This window comes from Haliotis cracherodii, unplaced genomic scaffold (genome assembly GCF_022045235.1).
Source record: "Haliotis cracherodii isolate W230 unplaced genomic scaffold, xgHalCrac1.p SCAF_13, whole genome shotgun sequence".
Classification (NCBI taxonomy): domain Eukaryota; kingdom Metazoa; phylum Mollusca; class Gastropoda; order Lepetellida; family Haliotidae; genus Haliotis; species Haliotis cracherodii.
The window spans coordinates 34,769,513-34,793,569 of NW_027266268.1; the positions used below are offsets into that span (position 1 = coordinate 34,769,513).

The window sequence follows — 24,057 nt, forward strand, 5'->3', positions numbered from 1 at the left end:
ATTATTCGTTTTCTGGAGAGAAAAAAGCAGTTGTCTCTGGTATCAAAATGCACTTTGCCTAGTAGTTCATAAAGGTTGACAAGGTTGACAAGGCAAAGAGGACCCAACCCAAAACACACAACTTGAACTAGAAGCATTCTCAGTCATGTGCAATTTCTACTTTTTTGGGAAAACAGTTAGAGTTACCTGCCCTTGGTTAAACACAAAAGGCTGATGTGACGAGATGAAAATGCAGTGGACAGGGACCGGAAACATGACACTGTTTGGATGAAGGTCCCTACCTTCTTCACATTAAGGAATATGGCCATAGCCGTGAAACCTGTCCTGTCTTTACTTCATATGGTCACATCACAATACAAATGTGGGAAGAATAGTGAGTGAGTGAGTTGGGTTTAACGCCGCTTTTAACAGTATTCCAGTTATATCGTGGCGTGTCAGCTTAATGTGGGGGGAGAGCCCGAAGTGATGCAGGTCTCAGACGTTTACCACTTCGGTGAAACCCACGAGCACGGGTATGGTGCTGACAAACCTAGAAACATAATTGGGGCGAACCGGGATTCGAACCCACAATCATAGGTTTCTGGCGTGTCCAAGGGACGCAACTCTGCACAGCGAATCGCGGCACCTTAGACGACTGGGCCACCCGTGCCCCCAGGGAAGAATAAATAGTTATCCCCGTCATATAGGTTTTCAGACGTTTTAAGAAACACTTGTAATTTTCTTGTTAATCACAAGGAGAACTGTAATACATCTAACTCTTATAAAGGACGACTTTATCTTAAAAAAAGGTCATCATCTGGGTATTTACAATGTCTGTGTGACGCCACACCCCTTGTTTAAGTGCGACAAACATGGCCGTCTGAAAACGTATGTCGTCTGAAAACCTATACCCGACGATACTAATTTCAAAAACGATTTTCAGAATTTATATATGTATTGTGTCAGTACATGACATCACAATACCATACCATACTCCTATCATCATCAAGCATATCACAATGCATCAACACTTGACCATTACTGCCAACATCATCAGTAGTAATTTAGTATCAGGTCAAGAAAAGTTCACCTACTTTCAGGAAGTGTCTGAACAAACACCGGATCAGACAACGGACTCTGACCAGCGGAGTTTTCAGCCTCTATCACCAGAGAGTAGTTCTTCCAGGGAGACAACTCTGTGAGGTTGACGGCGGTGGTAAAGTTGAGGATGTGTTTGTCCGGGTACATGGTATGATACGGCAGCTGTCTGTACCTCACTGTGTACATGGTGATGGGGCCATTCTCGTCTCCAGCAGCAGGTGGCTGCAACACAATAGTCATCAATACCATCCTCTAGTATCCAGGGTATATTTGTCTGTTTATGATAAGTACCCTGGAACCCTTCACCAGCACAGGTTAGTCTTAATTCCAATGACCTAAAATTGGCCATCCAATCAAATTACATTGTTTTTTCATCAGCAATGCCCCATTCAGTCATACGATGTCACACAATCAACCAAGTCACCAAGCCTGACCACCCTATCCATTTAATAGCCTCTCTAAACAAGCATAGGCTATCTATTATAATCTAGAATTCAGGATTCAAACATGACTTCATCATCGTAACAAGTGAACACACTAACCACCATGCCACCTGTTTGGGCAGTATCTCTAAGATCAAAGCATGAAAATGAAACAAAAACATTTTTTACACAGATTCTACTACATCAAACCAAATATGCATAAAATGAATTTACTTTTCAATAATTCAAGATTAGGAACATTGAGAAAACTGTTCAAATTCTGTAAAGCCATCATGCCATTGTTTAAACCTATCAAGTAACCCTCCCTCTTAATGAATCGCACATATATTTCTACCCTAGTAAATCTGTATAAATATGCATGCATGTTCGACCAAGATGTTTTTGTATCTATTCTATATTTATATGTATATTTATTATATTGTTGAAATAATTTTGTACATCTGATGCCGCTGATAGCGGCCTGAGTGTAAATAAAAGTTCAGTTCAGGCAGGGGATAATTGGGCAAAGGACGAACAGTGAAGATGAAGTATTTCTTGTTGCTATTGGCAACTGTTACCTGCCAGGTGACCTCCACAGTGCGGGGACCAACAGCTACCGCAGTCACATGACGGGGACCGGAGGCGGGAGCTGCAAGTCGAAAATCAGAAAGTTCATGTGCTTGCATGTGTTTGGGGGAGCACAACGAAACCGAGGAGAAAAGGTGAGGTGAGGTGAAATGGGGATTAACTTCACGTCCAAGATTATTGTACTTATACAATGACACGTGTGCGTGTGCACACACTAGTCTGGACTGATGCCGATTTTATAGTGCTAGCTCACTGAGATACCATGCCGCAGTTTAACATGAATACTCCACTCAGACACAGTGTACTGACTCTGAGCTGACCAGTCCTTGTTTTATCCCCTTAACGCTGAGCACCAGGCAGGGCAACAACAAGTACCATCTTTTTTATGTCTTTTGGTATGACGCGACCGGGGATCGAACCCATGTCCTTCCGCTCTCCTGGCGGATGCTCTACCATTAGATCATGGAGGTGGTCAAGCAGAAAAGGACAGATAATGTTTTATCAACATTGTAAAACACAACAGTTACATGTTTTCAGATTTATTCATTTTTCAGAGTTGGTTTTTTAAGTTTGTTTTTAGTATTTGATGGTCAGACATTTCACAATTTACACTGTCAGTTCCAAATATCATTTTTGGCATCAAATAGTAAAAAGAACATTCAAATCTGAAAACATGTAATGTTTACGTGCCAGAAGCTTGCTACAGAACTGAGCGACGTACGTGCAGGGCGTGTCTGGAGGGTGAGTGACGGGGAGAAGGGTCCCCACAGGTCCTGTCCCTCGTCGCGGTTGGCTGCTCGCACTCTGACCTCGTACTTTGTGTAGGGGTGAAGGTCAAGCAGGTCAAACTCCTGGTTTGGGAGGCTGGGGTCTAAAATCTCCTGAATGTCGTATTCTGCACAAACATTACATCATAAAAGATTATTTAAACAGTTATTAAAAGTAAGCTTGGTTTAACCCGAGAAGTATATTCTGTACAAAATTCGCTGATTGGCTAAATACCAATGAGAAAACACGAAGCATGACTGTAACACTACACTTTGTACATTAGCGACAAGTGTCATTCCATATTTTGTGTTTCATCAAGCACTAGTAAATGAACTACTCAGAAGAGTTCCTGTTCTTCTGGGTCTAAAGAATCTTCTAACGATGTTCCAACTAACAAATCCACTGAATCCAGAGCGAGCATCAGTGCTAAAACATCTGTTACTACTGAATCATTGTCTGCTGTGTGCGGGGACAACACAAATAATGAAAAGTCAGCAAAATGGTCAACTAGGCCAGTGCCATGTGTATTTCGTGAAGATTGTCTGAAAGATTTGACTGGGTTTGATTTATCAAAAGCATGAACGTGATGACTTTGTTCTGTGTGCCACAAATCCAGGTTTGATGGAACAACAGATTTGGTTAAGGGCAGCTGTAATTTAAAACGAGGAACTATTGTCAAACAGTCACAAAGTGCCAGTCACAGGCTCCGTAGAGACATAACTGTATTCCAAAAGGCGCCCCAAAAAATCTCCTTAATGCTTTTGACACTCTGACGAGAAATGATTCAGAAAAACAAAATCAGATCCACAATAACAAGACAATTTACAGTTGTACACGTGTGTAGAACTCACCTGTGATGCCAGCATCTGTTGCCAGCATTTCCCGGTACTGCACCTGGTATTTCCGGATATTCCCATTCTGCTGTGCCGGCACCTCCCAGGACAGCCTGGCACCACGAGCAGCCGTGGACAGCAGACGTAATGTCACCGGTGCTGACGGCCCTGACACGGACAATGAACCAGCTTAGGTCGAGTTAATATTACCACAATTCTCAATGTAATTCTAATCCTACACAGCCTTAGAAATTGGTTTTCGTTCAGACAGTAGTAAGTACATACCACAAAATAATAATTATCAGTAGAAGAAATACCTTTCTTCTGCTGACGTCACTTCCTGTTGGTGCATTTTCTTCTATTTCTTTTGATTATATAATGTATAGTTTATAGACTTTCTGGTGAAGTTGTATTATGGCAATAAAGGCTATAACTATTATTTTAGTTTTGTGGTGTGTTGATAACGTAGGTTTCAGTAAATAGTCCCAAGGACTAGTGTAAACCTTATTTCACTGGTCCAAGAGTTTGCAGTTAGTCCTGCTTGAACAGGACAATAAATGTCCTATGTGAGCTCCAATTTAACAAAATTTAAGCATTCAGAGGATTATAGCCCTTGAATCAATGAGGACCACTATCATTGGCTTCTTGCATGTCCTCAGAATAATTTAGTAGTCTCAAGCTAACGGACTAGCGTGAATTTCAAAGGCTGTTACGATATTTTGATAACGCACTGAAACATAATTATTGATAATCACAACATTGGCTTGTTCACATAAACTACTCTACCTGCGACAGAAATTGATAACCGTACAATAAATTGTATATTTAACTACTTCTCCTATCTCACACTATTCATTTCTTCCTTCTATTGATCCTTGTGTGGAAACGTCCTAAAACAAAGTTTCCAGCTTCTAAAAACATTTCACCAGAACACATTCCCCACAAGGATCGAAAGGAGCAGAAAGAGATCCATGGTGTGAGAATAGGATAAGTTTAAAAGTTTTATTTTCTAAGCGTGCCACAGGACGCCCATAAAGATGTTATGGTTTACTATTGCAATAGCATGGGGTACTACTGCAATACTATTGCAAAAGTTTAAATAGCCAAAAATAGTAACCCCACTATTGGCCACAAAACACACATTTGCACCAAATTCATTCTGAGACTAACTCCAAAAGAAGAAAACAAAAATAAAAAGCAGTGGGTTTTCTAATTGGTCAAACCCCATTTGTCAGACATCCAATTGTCAGATACGACATTTGTGGGGTGAGACCTTTTAAGTAAAATGTTAAAAAACAGCTTATTTTAGATAATTTAGATAATTTATGGATAACAACTTCTTTATTTACAGTAAAGGCGATGTTTCATTCAAGATCCTTATACCATTGTCAAGCAAGGCTGAATAATAAGCATGGTGCAGGATATATATAGTAGGTGGAGGAATAACAGAGAGATTAACATGAGTAGGTTAAACAGTGACAACAGAACAATAAAACTGTAACAACATGATGGACAGAGAACCATAATGAATAAAATACCATAATTAACACCTGTTGAACATTATCTCAAAATTTACTTTACATTTTGAGGAAAATGAAAAACATATTTGAAACTGGAATTACTTTAAAATTTCTTTTTTGCCCTACCAAACTGAATTTTTGGGTGAAAAACTCTGACCATGCAATCATGTCATATACACAAACAGTGACTAAGGCGACCCCTACCTGCTTCTCGTGTGGTGACAGTGCGTGCATTGCTGGGCGCTCCCAGGCCAGCAGAGTTCTGGGCAGAGATGGTGAAGGTGTACTCGGTGCCAGGGCGGAGGTTCTCCACCTCGTAGTGCAGCAGGGTCTCAGGCAATCGCCCGGGAAACGTCACATACTGTATCTCTGGTCTGCAAAAGGACAGAGAATACAAGCAGAGTTTTCACTCAAAACTAAATGCTATTGTATTTCAACTATACCCAAACAAAGACTATCAAAAATAAACTTTCATACATCCAAAGCATGGTGCCGTTGTACAAAGCGATCATAGCGATAAGGTGATCACAACACCCATATCTAAATTTAACAACATTCGTAGTGCTAAGGTTGTTTTGTACAACAACACCTACATAGACCCTTAAGATGGATAGCATTGCTTCAGAAATTTCATATATTTTAAAAGACTTGTCCAGGGACTAGGGGAAACCCTATTTCACTAGTCCTGGCTCGTTCCAAACTCCTGGCACCTGATCCCTCTAGTTTCCTAGTGAGTGACGGCGCTGTCCCTACCTTCTCTTGTAGTTGACAGCGTAGCCGGTGACGTTGGTGTGAGGCTCCTGGGAGTTGGGGATCCACAGCAGCTCCACAGATGACATGGACAGCGCAATCGCATTCGACAGGACCGGCGGCTTCGGGGGCTCTGAGTTGACACAAGTTGATCATTACTGCTACATCATGTCTTGCACTTGTTTGTTGGCTGTTCAATAACACACTCAGTAAATTCCACCTTTATGATGACAGCCAGTAAACTATAGACTTTGGACCAGTCAACCAGTCATCAATGTCATATTGTTACCACGTCCCAGATCATCAGGTATGATGTCACACAATCAGCCCAGCCACTTGATCCATTAAGTCACCTCTAACGACAAGCAGTAAGCTGGGGACCTATCATAACCAAGAATCCCTGCAGTGTCTTTAGCTTGAAACTTGTAATGATATCACGAATAAAGTATTGTATATCTTGAATTTAACGCAAGCGTGAACTAAATTCGAAAAATGTGAGTGGTCTTTGTAAATTTCTGCTCTGTATTTGAGCAATTCTGTGGCAGAAAAATTCTGCACGGGTTCTGAAGATAATCTTGGCAAGATAGGTACATTTCTACATCATGAGAACAATTTGCAAAACATTCCATGAATGTGGAATCGTATAATACAGCAGAGACTAACGTGAGTATTTCGCAAGATATGCAACAAAGCGGAAAATAATAACACCAGCGCTTAACCACGTAAACAGTTATTCATATCTATGGCAAGCATGTGATACTCGAGACCAATTCTGACCTGGAATCGATAATGATAACTCATGTTGAGTCAGGGCATTTATATTTCGCTCAATTTTCAAAGCGCAACATTATTATTACCAATTGTATCATTGTTCAAACGATTTTCATTCAGCTCCCTGGGAATATGCAACACACACAAGTGAAGACGGTCTCAGGTCTTACCTATATTGATATATATATATCATAAGGCCACTCATATTTAATAGTTCCCCTTTGTATCATTGTTCAAGCGATTTTCATTCAGCTCCCTGGGGAGTATACAACACGTACACAAGTGAAGACGGTCTCAGGTCTTACCTATATTGATATATATATATCATAAGGCCACTCATATTTAATAGTTACCCTTTGTATCATTGTTCAAGCGATTTTCATTCAGCTCCCTGGGGAGTATACAACACTCACAAGTGAAGACGGTCTCAGGTCTTGCCTATTTTATATATATATATCATAAGGCCACTCATATTTAATAGTTACCCTTTGTATCATTGTTCAAGCGATTTTCATTCAGCTCCCTGGGGAGTATACAACACATACACGTGTAGAAGTCTCAGGTCTTACCTACAACATACACCTGGACTGTCCTGGTGGCTGCACCCACATCGTTGCTTGCTCGGCAGCCATACAGCCCTGAAGTGAGGACACATCACTTGTCATGCGTGACATTAAAACACTGAGCAGTGTGAGTGAAAATAACTATGAACACATAAATCTGCTTCATATATCTTGGCGGGCCATGATCATTAGAAATAGTGCCACACTACTGTTACTGTAGCTCACCTGGGTATGTAGTCAACAATTTCAATGTTAACAAGACAGGCACTTAAAAGTAGTTGCTGTCAGCAGTAATTTCCAAAACATTTTGCATAAATACTGAGGATTAAAAAATAACATTACAATCTAATGATTTGAACAAAATATGATCTGAGCATAGGGAGAAAAAACCTGCAAAAGTTCAGATCCCTCAGCCACATATGTCTTTTGAGTTGTTTAAGAGCTTGGTGAAAACAAACTTTAAAATATAGCTAAAAATGGAAACTAAACAAAACAAATACAAAATTTCATTACATTTGGAACAAAAATGGCTGAGTAATGGCCATAAATAGATTTTTCTATATTGCTGAAGTGGCTCATCAGATTGGAACATCTTGAACAATTGGCGTGTCATCATGGATAGGAATAATCATGTAAAAATCAGCTTAATTGGTCTTGTTTTGATGATTACAGGGTAAGGAAATGCATTTTAAGAGAATGTAGAAGCATGTTTAAAGTGTAAAGTCAGAAATGGGTTAAAACGTAAAATATTGTGAAAAATGGAACGTGCCTCACTACCAACAACACGCATGCATACCAAATTTCATTACATTTTTTACAAAACAGGCTGAGTAATGTCAACAGACATAATTTCTAAATTGTCATTTCAAGCACCAGACACTTATCTTAACTGTGACATTATGAATTTGGCCATGCCATCGGCACTAAAACACAAGGAATTTATAATCATTGTCAACTTGAATCATGAGTGAGTGAGTATGGTTTTACACCGCTTTTAGCAATATTCCAGCAATATAACGGCAGGGGACACCAGAAATGGGCTTCACAAATTGTACCCATGTCGGGAATCAAACACGGGTCTTCATCGTGACGAGAGAACGCTTTAACCACTAGGCTACCTGACCGCCTTAAACTTAAAAAACAAACTGACAACGATGACACGATGTTAGGAGGCAAAAATGACTTCTCAGACTACAACAACATCATAAACTGTTGGTTTCTCCCTCCATGCATCTTTTCCTCAGACTTACCAGCATCTTGTTCTGTGGAGAACATTATCCTAAGCTTTCGCAGTGAAGGAAAAGTAACTCTCCCATCTAGAGTTTCCTGAATTATCTCCCCTTTGTGTGTCCATTCAACCTGTGGCGTTGGCGTTCCCTCATTGACACAGTCCAGCAGGATTGTCTCCCCTTTGTCGACTACATTTTGGCCGGTCACGTTCTTGATGGATGGAGGTACTGAAGCAGACACATACTTCATGAGGTGGTTCAAAATTCAGAATATTCAGACAGCCAAGCAATTTTGAGTAATGAACAACATTTTAATCCTCGGATAGTATATAGAATATTTAGTGGGACTACATCAAATTTCAAAACACAGTAGATTTATCTCCATTCTACCATGACGGCATTATAGACCCAGACTCTTTACGGGTGATGGAGGAATGTAGTGGATACAAACTTGGGAAGCTGTCATGACGCATCTTCATCAATAACTTAGCATGTGAGCAGTACAACTAGTACAACTAGGATTCCAAACAAGTGAGTGGGTGAATAAGATTTTACGCCGCTTTTAGCAATATTCCAGCAATATCCTAGCGGGGGACACGAGAAATGGGCTTCACACATTGTATCAATGTGGGGAATTAAACCCGGGTCTTCAGTGAGACGAGTGAACGATTTAACCACCAGGCTACCCTACTGCCCCGATTCGAAAACTATGAGCCCATGTCAGGAACATTGTAACAATGTGTAATATTCTTCTTATTCCCACATGTTCAGAGGTAGGAAGACATTTCATTTCAATATTGCATTCAATGCAATAACATATAACACACCTCTTAAAGCCATAACATTAGTTATAACTATAACAGCATGAATGGGAAAATTTCCAATGCAGGTACATTAACAAAATTTCAGGCAGAATTAAAGAATGCAACTGCAAAATCTGTTGCAGAATTTGAAGATAATGGCTATGGAATTTGAAGAATACTGCCACCAAATTTTGTGTTATCAGGGTGTCCTTACCTTTGAGCTTGATTGTCCCAGACTTTCTGGCCAGGCCGACGATGTTGGTGGCCACACAGGTGTAGGTGCCCACGTGGAGCCAGTCCACATGGGGGATCTTCAGTGTGATCCGGTCCGCCAACAGCGACACGCCTTCAGGCAGGTACTGTGTAGACTGCAATGTTATAATAATAATAATCAGTGCACTTATCAAGGCATTATACACATATCTACAGACCTTTCAAACAGTGCACAGCCTCGTTCAAAACCATTAAACTCAGAAAATCCTGCCCTGGCTGCTCTTGATACAAACAGATATTATTTGCCAAATTCTGTATTGTAAATATCATACGTTATTAACAATAATAATATTATTCGTTATATAATATTTACTTGGACACACATGGTTATAATCTCCTCGGAGTTGTTGTACAAAACAACCTAAGTGCTATGACTGTCATAAGCCTGTTAAGGTGTGAAAGTTAAGATCACCTCAGCGCTAAGATCGCTTTGTACAACGACACCCTGATCATATAATGTTATTCTTGAAGTAGTTGCAGTTTACAACATATTTTCATGACTTAAACAGCAAGGTGACTTTGTTCACATATTTTTCGTATCATGATAGCAAATTTATTTGATCAGTTTAACTCACTGATAACTCTACCCTTTATGTCATAATATAAGATAGCTACGCGATGCATCGCAAAGAACAGTGAAGAACGCAGTGTGGTTTATTTCATGATAAAACATTGTTCTATCATTACGTCATTTATTAAGATTCGAACATGCGCTCGCAACTTGATGACGTCATATATCGGACAATGTTATTTTTGGGAGGGGAGTCACTTGTGCTGACTGCGGTGTTCTATTGTACGATAAACAATTACCGTGAGTTGTTTATGTCTTAAATCAAATAAACATTATTTTGCAATGATCTAAAGGTGATGACATATTGGTACTCACATTGAACAGCCACTGTATCTTGGGCGAGGGCACCCCTTCTGTGTTGCAGGCTTGGAGCACGGACTGACCAATCACGACCACCGTGTCCACTGGGCCCTGTGTTATCTTGGGAGGAACTGGTGCAGCAAGAAGTTATTTCAGCATGGACACTTTGTCAAAGTGTCATTCTATAATCTGAATATCACACATGCTACATCCTGACTAATATAAGTATTTCATGCTGAAACGAGAAACCCAAATGTGTGAGTGAGTGAGCATGGTTTTATGCCACTTTTAGCACTTATTTCAGAAATATCACTGTGGAAGACACTAGAAATAGGCTTCCCACATTGTACCCATGTTGGGAATCTAACCCGGGTCTTCAGTTAAACATATTGGGGGAACCTGATACAAAACGTTGTAATTGTTATCAATACATTATTTATCCAAATCATATAACAACCCTATGCAAAACATATCAACATTTTAATGACATTGAGCTTGCAGCAACCTTGACCTTATTCAGTATGGTTTAGGTCCAACAACTACCAACTCTCAGGATGGAAAAAATTAAAATGAAATGTAAATCAATGATAATCCTTTTTCTCGATAATTTTAATGTCCTTGAACTTTGAGACGTGACATGACATGACACGACACTGGGTGATACTTGCCGAGATATGTGCAAATGGCCTGTTGAAGTAACAGCATCGTTAAAACTGACACTGATGTAACCTTCACAATAACCTGGACCTTTAGCTGGCTTCATCCATAACCTTTTTTGAAACAATTTAGGCCTCATCCAAGGGAATACGTATTGTACATTTGCTGCATCTTCCAGAGGCAAGCGTGTCCACTAGCCAATATCAAATCCTAGTTTCTACCCTTGCCATATCAAGGCCACTTTTCCTGGCTCGACCCTGGCGCCACATCGATGATTGACTGATCATTAAAAGGTATTATAGGTGTTCGGGCAACTTGGCCCATTTACACCTTGCCCATAATAAAGGTTTTCTAAGTACCTAGATATTTTAGAATGTATCAAAACTGCCACACACTTTAATATAAGCGAAAATGACATTCAGAACGTCATTGTGAACAATATTTCCAGAACATAAAAGTCCAGCCAATGAGATGTCAATTATGAGAACTGTTAGAGACTCCACCATTGCCTTACGCTGATTAACATACTTTTGTCAATGCAATAAATAATGAGCTACATTATCAAGCTGATAACACACTGTACAATGTGCAGAAATGTTTTTATTAATAACATTGAGATATGCACCAAGACCACTATGCCCAAGACAAAGTCTGGTTAAGAGAACCTCCCCTCTCCGATTATTTCTAGATATGTGTAATTTAGTGATAAAAGGATCGATGCCAAAGAGCTAACGTCCTTTTAAGGATGATGCCCATCTCTGCTGCCATTTTGTTTTAGCATGGGCCATACCGACGGTACCTAACACTGCGAGAAAGGTAAAATTGTTTCATCCTGTTCTGATTCATCGAATTCTAATGCAGCTATTGCCAATTTATCAGCTTTCTCATTTCCAAGTAATCCAACATGAGCAGGGATCCATGAAAATTCAACATCTAACAGATCTTTACTTAAGTCATTATAAAGGACGGGAATAATGTTGATCAAGTCCTGCCTCGCTACCCGAATTGCTTGCAATGCACTGACAGAGTCACTGAAAAGTACGCGCCACATCGCGAAGATAATGAGTTGTGCCCCTTGTAATGAAAAGGCAATATCCAATCAGATCGCTGTTCTTATCTGTTAAATCACTTTCATACGAAGGTGTACCAGTCGTGGATGTTGATTTTGTGAAATGTTCTCTGATTGGACTGTCTATATGTGCGAGAGTCCAATCATATTTAGCAGAGGGAATTGGGCTTGATGTGGCAAGGGTGGAAACACGACTTTGATAAAAAGGCTAATGGACATTCTTGCCTCGGAAAGATGCATTTGCTGATAAAGCATTCCTACTTTATGAGTAAGTGTAACCACAAACGTTTTAGTGAGCTTTTTCCATCTCCTGACCTTGACCTTTAAATTTGGTAAAAACACACGACACATTAAAAAAAAGGATAAACTCCATTGTAAAATATCATCAATTAAATAATCAATGCATTGTTCCCAAGACAAAACATCACAAGAGGCTTCTGTAACATACACTTTTGCACATGCATTTATTAACACTGCTTAAATAATAGGGCTGCAACGAATACACTGTGAGACGAATACAATTCTTATCACGAATATAGGGTAACGAATACGAATAGCAATTCATGAATACCAAGTAATTCACAAATAACAAGTCAGCAGTTGATGTATTATTTGTTGTAATCAGTGAAACAAAATAACAACATAAATTATTTGACATGGTTTGTTAATTATTAATATATTATACATTTATATACTGCACTTATCCAGGAACTAGTATCTGCACAAATGCGACAATGACCAGTGAACACAATACTGTCAAATTAAATATTATGAGAGTGTTGTCTTGTGAAGACATCTATGCATATAATATGTTCTTATGGATATTTTTAGGTACAGGGTATGTTAATACACATGACTGCATATTCATAAATATTCGATTCTAGTGGCCACGAATAACGAATTCAATTCATGAATGGATACAGTTCGATTCACCGAATACGTGAGTGAATCGTAACAGCCCTATTAAATAACTGTTATTAACAAAACGGCCTACCCTGGACAGAGAGTGTTCCGTTAGCCCAGGTTTCACCAGCTTCATTCTCCGCTCTACAGGCATAGTGTCCCTGGTCGGCGGACGTCACATTCTCTATGTGCAGCGACAGGTCCACAATGGATCTGCGACGATCTCCTTCAATCTGCTTGCCATCTGGAACCAATATCAGAGGAAAATTAAAACTGATTTCTATTTAAAATATTTCTCTTTGAAGTTATTATATTTGTTTTTCATTTTTAATTGCATTTATAAACAAAGATGAGATAGGGTCCTTTTTGGCTCATTGGCAAAATCAAATTTTACAGTCACAGAAAATTTTGAGCTTCAGGTTTGAAAGTTATCAGATGTAGCAATGGCTGCCAACTGGGAGTTATTTTTTAACACTGGATTTCTGTTTTGTTTGCTTGTTAATTTAATGTTGCACTCGGGGCGGTCGGGTAGCCTAGTGGTTAAAGCTTTTGCTCGTCACGCCGAAGACCCGGGTTCGATTCCCGACATGGGCACAACGTGTGAAGCCCATTTCTGGTGTCCCCCGCCGTGATATTGCTGGAATATTGCTAAAAGCGTTGTAAAACCATAATCACTCACTCACTCACTAATGTTGCACTCGGCAATATTACATCTATATGATGGCAGTACCGTAAAAAAATCGAGTCTGGTTCAGACAATCCAGTGATTGATATTGTGAGCAACAATCCACACTGTTCAAAGCAACAAAATCAACCAAGTCACTGAGTCAGACCACCCGATTCACACGGTCGCCTCTTACGACCAGCAAAGGTTCCTGGGTACTATTGTAACATGTAATCACCACTGATCTCAATGGGTTATTGGACTTCTGACATGACCAACTACGTAGATATGTCAAAAATGAGTAAAAACAGCTGCTTTTTCCAAAGTCAAGAGAAATTCTAACAATGAGCAACTCAGTGACCAAGATGATGTATTAATCATATGTTTGTACTGTCTCTGTCATGAAACTTTGCTTGGGTTAAAGATTCATAATTTTGCTCATTTCTTAAATAATCCAGATCTTCTGCACCAAAAAGGTCCCAGATCATATCTTGCTCATTTTTAGCCCCTGGGCGACAGCAAAAGACACACACCAATTGTGAACACTGAACACAACAGACAGCAGTGAATCACTGCTTTCCCAATATTCACTATCACCTCACTGTCACTCATCCTCATCTTTCACAGACACCATGAGATTCTGAGAATATATTTCTACCCTGGAATCCCCATAGGACCGAATCGCCTCCATGGTCTAGTGGTAGGGCATCAGAAGCGGAAGTTCCCGGGTTCGATTCCCGACCACGTCATACCAAAAGACGTTAAAAGATGGTACTTGTTGTTAACCTTCCTGGCGCAGGGCATTAAGGGGCTAAAACAAGGACTGGTCGGCTCGGAGTCAGTACACTGTGTCTGAGATGGGTATTCATGTTAAACTGCGGCATGGTATCTCAGTGGGCTAGCACTATAAATCAGCATCAGTCCAGACTAGTACAAGCAGCCACACACACACATGTTTGCAAGTCGCAATATAAGTGCAATAATCTTGCATAATGATGTTAGACCCCATTTCACCTCACCTCACCCCACCTCACCCCATAGGCCCAGTTTACAGATGCATGTCGTACTAACCTGTGAACCAACGAGCATCTGGTTTGGGATCGCCATACACGTCGCAGGGCAATATGGCCGTGTCGCCAGATGTCACAACAATGGTGCCAAAATCTTTTAAGGTCACTGGTGGGACTGGAAAAAAGATTTTCGCAATTTAAAAAATATACAAAGCGAGGATTTTTACTTCAATAATAATAGGTTCAACAACAACAGAAGGTCCTGTTATGTCTGCCATTAAAACAATCAAGTGGACCTGTCACAACCCGAAGCAGTAGTTTTCAGTCTAATCTCATTGCTGAAAACCTTTCAATGTTGGAATCCTTTTTCATAAAAATGAATTGCAAGTGACTCCATGGCATTTGATTGGCTAACCAAGCAATTTTTTTTTTATCATGGATCCATAAACAGAAAACACTGTTTCTTGATAATAGAATGGGCGGGTCTCGTGTTGCATTATTGCACAGATTTCGTATTGTTGTCACAATTGTTGTGTGTTAATGATTAAATATGCAAGTTATTGTTGTTGGGGTGTTTATTTATAAGAATTGACTTCAGTATGTTTGGGCACTTCTGGAGGTATAAACGATAAAGCCGTCATGGACGCTTTACGTAAATCCACTATGCAGATTGAAGCATGCACATCGGTTTTTAAGTTTATGCCTCCATAAACACAAAAAAACATATTGAAGTCAATTCTTAATTAGATGACACTATCTTTTATCATGATTAGTATACTTACAGACCCTGAGAAAATGAAATAAATATTTGATGTATTCTGACAGAAGAAAAGAATCTGATACTGTTCAGGATTGTACAGAGTGCTGTACTTCTGAGTACTGTATATGGCTGTGTAAAGTACATTTCATGTCCAATCTCATTAAAATCAGATCTTAGTTCTCGCTGCCGCTTAACAAAGATCTGAGGACAACACATAACTGGTCATGTCAGACCGACTTCGCTAACTTTGACCGATCAATGGAATTACTGACAAGAAGTCGACAATAGCCAATCAGAAGGCAGCTTTCTCGTACTTTACAGCACTAATTTCAAATTGGGGACTACGATTCGAAACATATTTTGACAAATTCTCGCTAACAAAATTTGAAACCTGAACAAAAGAACATTCTCGAATGGCTAATATATGGTCTAGATTTTATAGATTGAGTCGTTAAGCTCGTAACTATCGTTTGGAATACCCCGTTTTAAATTTTTGAGGTTGCATGATTAGAAATCACATTCCGACTGTCACTTTCATGATCTGGTAAGCGACACTCTGATTGGTCGGATGAAAGGTCATTCTGACGTGACCCCTAATGGGATGTCCTCAGATCTTTGTTTAGCGGTAGCGAGAACTAAGATCTGATTTTAATGAGATTGATTTCATGTCATTTCATGTCATTGTCAATGTGTTACAAGCTTATAAATAGTACACTCATCCATTAGCCAAATACTGTCCATCTGGAAAGTTTTGCGAGGGGGAAAGTACTGCAAAAACTGTGAGTGACACACACTCATTCACAATGCATTTACATTTGTATATTAAAAATAAACGTTAGTAGGCATAGAGTCAAGCCTCATAATATGACACTCATTATCCGACAATCAGCTTTATCTGACACAGTGCTGATTAGACCCTTTAATCCGACATTCTCGCACTGTGACTCAGCACCTTATTAACAACGAATAACCAAAATTGCTCATAATCAGTCTCGTTTATCAGACACAGTGATCAGCGTACTCCGTGGTCATCTGCCCGCGAGTACACAGCCCATGTTTTGATGCAAGATGAGTCTCTGGATATTACAACGACTTTCGATCACGAACGTTAATACGACTTAATTTTGCTTATCCGACATACTCATCAATTCGACATAATCATATGCAACCTGCCACGTCGTATTAACGGGACTTGACTATATTGCTTCTATTTACTAGCACTCATTGTCCACCAGCCAGTTACATAATTAAATCAATAATCCCTCACAACCTGTTTCCTTAATTACACACTGTCACTAAGAGGCAATAGTCTGATTAGGAAAGTTCACTGACCTGCCACACCTCGTCAAGTTGCTTACATAACACTGAGTAATACAGACATACGCCAGACTATTTTGTTAGATAATCACGTTACTCCAACCTCCTTTGTCAACTACAACACATGCATCAAATACCGTATTCGACGTAATAAGCGCCCCGCTCTAATAAGTGCCACGGCGATATTCGCTAATATATTGACAAGTGAACAATCCCAATTAGCCCCCCTTCCAATTGATCCATGTACACAAAAATTATTTATTCGTGTATAAAACGCACTCTTGTGTTATATGCACCCTTAATAATGGGCAATTACATTCTGGAATAACATATCTGTCGTATATAAACATTTCAGGCTGTCAGCATAAACCACAAAATTTATCTTTCAACTCTTTTTTTCACCAAAATGATATTCTAATAAGAGCCCCCTTTTTCTAATTTTGAGAGTGCCCTGGGCACTTATTACGTCAAATACGGTAGTTAAAACAACACTGACTGACACTGAGCTACCCTTCATCATGCTGCTTCCTACTCATGACAAATAACATGTGCACATGGAGCTTGGATATGTGGTAGTCTCATCAAGGGGGTGTCACAAAACATTTCCAGATACAGTTAAGGTTAGTGTTAGACACTAGGCAATAATTTCATGGCGCAAAACTTTCCAGAATTACAGTACATAGTTCTCTGTGAAGTATAGGCGTTGGTGGGGCAGCAGATTGGTTAAAGTGTTCGCCCATCACACTAAAGTCCGGGTTTGATTCCCCACATGGGTACAATGTGTGAAGCACATTTCTGGCACGATATTTCTGGAATATCGCTTTTTGTTGGTTGTTTAATGCTGCACTCAGCAATACTCCAGCTATATGACGACGGTCTGTAAACAATCACGTCTGGACCAGACATTCCAGTGATTGTTATCATGACCATTGAACCACACAATGACATCTATCAACCAAGTCAGAAAGCCTGACCACCCAATCCTGTTAGTCACCTCTTATGACAAGCATATTCTCCTGTCATGGCAAGCATGGGTTGCTGAAGACCTATCCTAACCCGGATCTTCACAGGTCAGCTATATATATATATCCATACCTATGACATGGACTGACACATTCACGGTCTTGCTTCCGTACATGTTGTGTGTGATGCAGGTGTATGTTCCTTCATGGGACTTGTCCACATTGCTGATCCACAGCTCCTGGTTGCTGGCCCTGAAATCACCAGGAACAGGGTGAGAGAGTGAATGAGTGTATGAATGAACGAGTTAATGATTGGGAGAGTGATCAAGTTAATGATTGGGAGAGAGAATGAGAGAGAGAATGAGTGAGAGAGTGAACAAGTTAATAACTGAGACAGTGAATGGGAGGGAGAGAGAATGAGTGAATGAGTAAAGAGAGAATGAGCAAGTTGAGTTTGATGCCATTTTCCGAATATTATTTCAGTAATATCACAACATATCCACTGAAACCTGTGCGGAAAGCCAGAATAACACTGATTATAGATGTGTAACCAACAAGCACGAGTAGGATTTTATTTACTGGTTGAAACATTCCAGTCAAGGGATGGCAGACCATAAATAATCGCGTCAGGAGGGATGTGACGACACACAATCAAGCATGTCACCGAGTCTGAACACCTAATGCATGAAGTCACCTCTTATGACAAGCATAGGCTGCGGGGCACCTATATTCTTACCCAGAATCCCCTCGGAACTATACATTAATATAAATAATAATCAGGACTAGTAATAGATTTGAACCCATGATCAGTACATACCAAGCCCCTGAAACACAATGTGTGAGTGAGTGAAAAGTATATTCCAGGTATCTTATGACATCTTCCTTAGGCAAGGGAGTCAACTGACCCTAAAAGTCCAGTTTCCACCCTTGCCAAACTAGGCCGGAATTTCCAGGTTCGATCGTCGCACCACCAGTTTTGTTATGTCCCTACAATTTCCCTCCTATTGACCAATTAGACTCCACCTCTCATATCACTTGCATTTGCTTCAAACAAAATTGTGGCACCCAGGCAAGACGATCTGATCGATAATCAAGATCTATTTTGAAATAAAATTGACCCTGAGAAGTGCATCACATCTCCTGAGTACCTTGATTAAAACATGAAAAGATCTGGAAAATATCTGTCTATGCCCAGTTGACGGTACACATGCTTTCCAAATCCTGCAGTCGACCAAAATCTGCACGTCGAAATCCATGTTGTATATGAACCTGATGTCTTGTTTGTTACATGACTTTGATTGGAATATGCATAGACTCATTTGTCCGGCCCAAACTCCAAAATTCAAGCCAAGATGGGCAAGGGTGGAAACTGGACTTTTATAGTCAGTTAACTCCCTTCCTCTGGAAGATGATCTAATGATGGCCTGTAAAATTTGAGTCTGGTCCAGACCAACCAGTGATTGTAAATATGAGCAATGCTCCACGCTGGCAGAGTATAATACTGAACGACAGACTCACCTGAAGCTAATCTGACTGGACGGAGTCAGTTTCCTCCCATCAAACAACCAGGACACTGTAGGAGTGGGTGAACCCTGCACTCGGCAGATCAACTGCAGTAGTCTCCCCTTGACAACTCTCTGGTTCAGAGGAGGTTCAGTGAAAATCGGTGCACCTGCAGAGAAAGTAAACCAAGAGTAAATGAATGTTGTTTATTGCAGGTATATCCCAGCAGGATGTAAAACATCATTATGAGGTCAGGCAAACCAGTGGTTGACATCATGAGCACCTGTGCTACGATTCCAACCATATCATCAAGGACCAATCCAGCATTTTCAAAAGGGAGGGTTCCAAAATATCAAAATCCTCTCTCCAATAATTTTACTACCACCAACATACATCTCTTTTTCAAAAGTGGGGGTCCAGACCCCCAGATCCACCAGTATCCAAAGCTAGTCTACCTTGCTAGGTATCATGGTGACTATCGTGCCTCAGCTTCCGGGACGATACCCCGGCAGGATTTACGTCATCACTTTAGCTACAGGAGGTTGTCCACAATACTAGCCAATATTAAAAAATACGTTGGCTTAAAACACTGGTTACATCAATTATGATTAAGGCCTGGCTATCAATATAGATCATATAAATCGATAATCGTTGATAAAACTGATAAATTATCAATATATATCGGAGAAGTAACTTTGAACAAATATGCGAAAAAGTCAGAAAGCAATCAACATGTTTCACATCACTGATTTCCTCAAGTCTGAATTTGTCTGGGTTTTGTGTGTACCATAACTATAACTTAAGCAAACAGAAAAACATAAAATTTGGTTGTTCTGTAAAATGTGCGGGTTTCCGACCATTTCTACTGGCCTAGGTGACCCATTTAAGCATGGATTACTTTGTGGACATTTAAGATGGTGCTTTCCATCTTCGGCAATTGACTTGATTGACAATATCAAGTCTTTTTCGGTAAATTTAAACTTTATTTTTCATCACAATAATTTATGTAAGATATTATCGATAACACTATTTTCATATCAATACTCATTAACATTTCTTCCCATCAACGATAATTCTCATTATCAATCTTTTTAGCCAGCCCTCAGTATGATAGGAATATGTGTCACAGGGGGAATGTTCAAAAGCCAAAGAAAACACACCTTGTACTGTAACTGTGGCCACCCTGGACGTGCGACTGGTGGGGAGAGCGAGAAGGTTCTCTGCCACACAGAAGTAGTCTCCCTGATCATCGGCTTGCACAGACTGTAACTGTAGATCCCACACTCCAGCACTGGGGGACAATGACTGCTCCCCCGGGACAACAACCAATGGCTGATAGTTCCTGTACCATGTGACTCTAGCAGGAGGCACACTGATTGGTGGAACACAGTTCAAGGTCAAGGACTGGCCAGCAAAGATGGTTGCATCACTTGGCTCAACTTGAAAGTCGACATTTAGGACTGAAATGACAGTAAATAATAGTAATACATTCAGTTACTTGTATAATAATTCTGTCTGATATTCATCAGAAGCCCAATCTAACATTTCTTGAATATGAGTCATTCTTCATATTTTAACAAACATTTATAGTATTCACGTTTCTTTTGTCTGTGAGTATACAACAGAGTCCGGATCAAGCAAACCAGAGACTAAGAGGGTGAGTGAGTGAGTATGGTTTTACGTCACTTTTAGCAATATTCCAGCAACATCTTGCAGGGGACACCAGAAATGGGCTTCACACATTGTACCCATGTCTGGGAATGAACCTGGGTCTTCGGCATGACTAGCGAACGCTTTAACCACTAGGCTACCCCACTGCCCCCTAATATTGTGAGTAATGATCCTTCCCATCAGGGTACAGTGACGCTCGATCAACAAAGTCAACAGAGTCTGACCACCCGATCCAAATAGTTGCCTCTTACCACCTGCACAGGATGCTGGGGACCTATTTTAACCTGGAATCCCTGCAGGGTTGTGGTCAATAGAGTGAGAGATAAACAAACAGGGTGTGTGGAATCATTACTAAATGACTGGTAAATCCAAACACATGTTGTTTATCAGAAAAAATGTTGTTCATCTCTCACTTTTGGTTGACAGGGTGAAAGATGAAGATAAGATTCCACACACCCTGTAAGTATCAGTAAGCATCAGATCCCGTGAAGATTCCGGGTTAGAATTGGTCTTCAGCAACCCATGCTAATCAAAAGAGGTGACTAACAGAATTGGGTGGTCAGCCTCGCTGACTTGGTTCTTGGTTGATGCATGTCATCGTATCTCAATTGCCAAGATCAATGCTCATGATGTCAATTACTGGATTGTCTGGTCTAGACTGAATTATTTACAGACTGTCGTCTGTAGCTGGAATAGTGCTGAGTGTGGTGTTAAACAAACAAACAAACAAACAAACAAACAAACAAACAGTATTTACCTGTGACAGTAACATTAGACCGACGTGAAGTGACAGTTCCCACAGAGTTCACGCCTTGACAGTAATATATCCCAGCATCCTCCAGTAGCACCTTTGTGAATATCAGACTTCCATTGTAAAATATGTAACTTGTTGAACTCCCGTTGGTACCGGCATCGTTCTTAAACCACAAAGTGAGTACATCTTTGCCCTGTGTGAGGCAGTCTAGCACCAGAGATGTATTGACGGGGACGACGACTTGAGCAGCAGGAGGCACCAACAACACTGGCGTCGTGGCGACATCTGAAACAAACGTTACAGCCACTGCTTATACATATTCCGGGCTGCTTCCAATTCACCAAGCGATCTTAGCGCTACGACTGTCACATGTCTACGTTAAAGCATTGGAGTTGCAATCATCTTAGCAATAAGATCAGTTTGTGACTTTTGGATTTATCTGCAGTTGCTTAGGAACTGATATCTGACCCCAAGCCAACAGCGAATGTAAGCAAATATTCCCAAAAGGGAATAAAATAATCCCAATAAATGTTATGATTATTATTTGTATTAACTAACGTGATGGCTTGGTCAAGATGACTTGTATTTCATCGCTAATAGTAGTGAGTGAGTATGGTTTTACGCCGCTTTTAGCAATATTCCAGCAATATCACGGCGGGGGACACCACAAATTGTACCCATGTTGGGAATCGAACCCGGGTCTTCGGCTTGACGAGCGAACGCTTTAACCACTGGGCTACCCGACAGCCCCTCGCTAATAGGACCAATAAGGAGGATCAGGCTCCGAAGCTTAGTTTTACAAGATAAGGTGGTGAGGTGAAATGGGGTTTAACGTCGCATCCAAGATTATTGCACTTATATAGTGACGTGCATGTACGTGTGTGTGTTTGTGTGGCTGCTTGTACTAGTCCGGACTGATGCCGATTTATAGTGCTAGCTCACTGACATACCATGCAGCAGTTTAACATGACTACCCCACTCAGACACAGTATACTGACTCTGAGCCGACCAGTCCTTGTTTTAGCCCCTTAATGCCGAGCGCTAGACAGGGTAACAAAAAGTACCATCTTTTAACATCTTTTGGTATGACGCGGTCGGGGATCGAACCCCGGACCTTCCGCTCTCCGGGCGGACGCTCTACCACTAGACCACGGAGGCGGTCTTACATTATAATGTTTAAACAAACCTGTGTTTCAGGTAACCTACCAACTCAATGTTTCACACTCTTCATCTATTTTTCATTGGAAAAAAAATGTGGATGTTTCTGCATATCTCATCAAATAGAGAGGCTCTAACTATTTTGACAGAATTCGAGAAGTGTTGCAACTCACATCAGGTGTGTATTAAATATCACCTTAAAAAATATTAAATAATTAAAAATATATACCCACTACATAGCTGATGAGTCATTTGCCAATTAGGACAAAATCACTATTTTGTTCAGTATTGAGATTTATTTTATGGTCTCTTCCTCTGAATTGGTCCTCTTATCAGTGAAATACACTATGAAGTTACCTCTACAAAGCCATATTAGTTACAACGTATATGAATTAGGAAATGGCTAATTCTAATTCAGGAAGTTTTAGCGACATTTGCTGAAGAGGCCTAATATGCCCTCTGAGGAGGTGTAGATATATCTCTGCTGAAACATAAGTATATTACATTTTGGCCCGATCAAAACCCTTGCATACCTGACAGGAATATTGCTGCGTCTCCACTACTGACGTTCCGCTTCAAGAGCGTGTTTAGCGCCATACAGCGGAGGATTCCAATATTGGTCCTGTTTATAGTGAGAACCAGCTTCATGGAGTACTGTGCACTCAGCCCCGTGGCGTCGTAGTCTCCGTAGGACGCTGTTACCTGCTCCCCGCCCCGGAACTCCTGGCCATTCAGATCCCAGTACACTTTAGGATAGGGGGCGCTGGAACCTGTGATGCACTCAAACGTCACAGACGCGTTGACTTCTACGCGAACTGATACGGGGCTGAGCTGGAACTTGTTGATATCTGCAAATACAAACACAACCTCTCGGAACTTACATCACCGATATGATTCAAACCAGTTTCATGACAAGGGATGGTATTTGTAACAATGTCAGGGCTCCATTTAAGCAACTTGATTTAACTTGCACCAAGTGCATGTTGACATAAAAACCTATTTGCACCATGTGCATATTCAGATGAAAACCAACTTGCACCAGACAAAACCAGGTTGCACCCTTGTCACATAAATTTATCAAAGTTGAATCACAGGCTGCCCGTGTTACATAAATTAATGACGCATTGTTGTGAAACATACCATAGTTTCTGGAGTATA

The 24,057-nt window shown here is 40.4% G+C and overlaps 1 protein-coding gene across 1 annotated transcript in view; it reads right to left on the bottom strand.

Annotated features, from left to right (window-relative positions):
• Nucleotides 1-24,057, bottom strand: part of LOC139459884 (contactin-5-like) — a 54,934-nt gene that overhangs the window by 25,262 nt on the left and 5,615 nt on the right. Inside the window, exons 4-20 of the mRNA XM_071241598.1 lie at nt 23,433-23,747; nt 21,745-22,026; nt 20,477-20,776; nt 19,332-19,485; nt 17,947-18,065; nt 14,836-14,949; nt 13,192-13,344; nt 10,487-10,602; nt 9,542-9,695; nt 8,546-8,752; nt 7,302-7,370; nt 5,965-6,094; nt 5,416-5,585; nt 3,710-3,859; nt 2,812-2,985; nt 2,081-2,151; nt 1,074-1,302 (exon numbers count right to left, since the gene is read on the bottom strand). Coding sequence (XP_071097699.1) covers nt 1,074-1,302; nt 2,081-2,151; nt 2,812-2,985; nt 3,710-3,859; nt 5,416-5,585; nt 5,965-6,094; nt 7,302-7,370; nt 8,546-8,752; nt 9,542-9,695; nt 10,487-10,602; nt 13,192-13,344; nt 14,836-14,949; nt 17,947-18,065; nt 19,332-19,485; nt 20,477-20,776; nt 21,745-22,026; nt 23,433-23,747 — 2,907 coding nt within the window. The remainder of the gene's footprint in view (nt 1-1,073; nt 1,303-2,080; nt 2,152-2,811; nt 2,986-3,709; nt 3,860-5,415; nt 5,586-5,964; nt 6,095-7,301; nt 7,371-8,545; nt 8,753-9,541; nt 9,696-10,486; nt 10,603-13,191; nt 13,345-14,835; nt 14,950-17,946; nt 18,066-19,331; nt 19,486-20,476; nt 20,777-21,744; nt 22,027-23,432; nt 23,748-24,057) is intronic.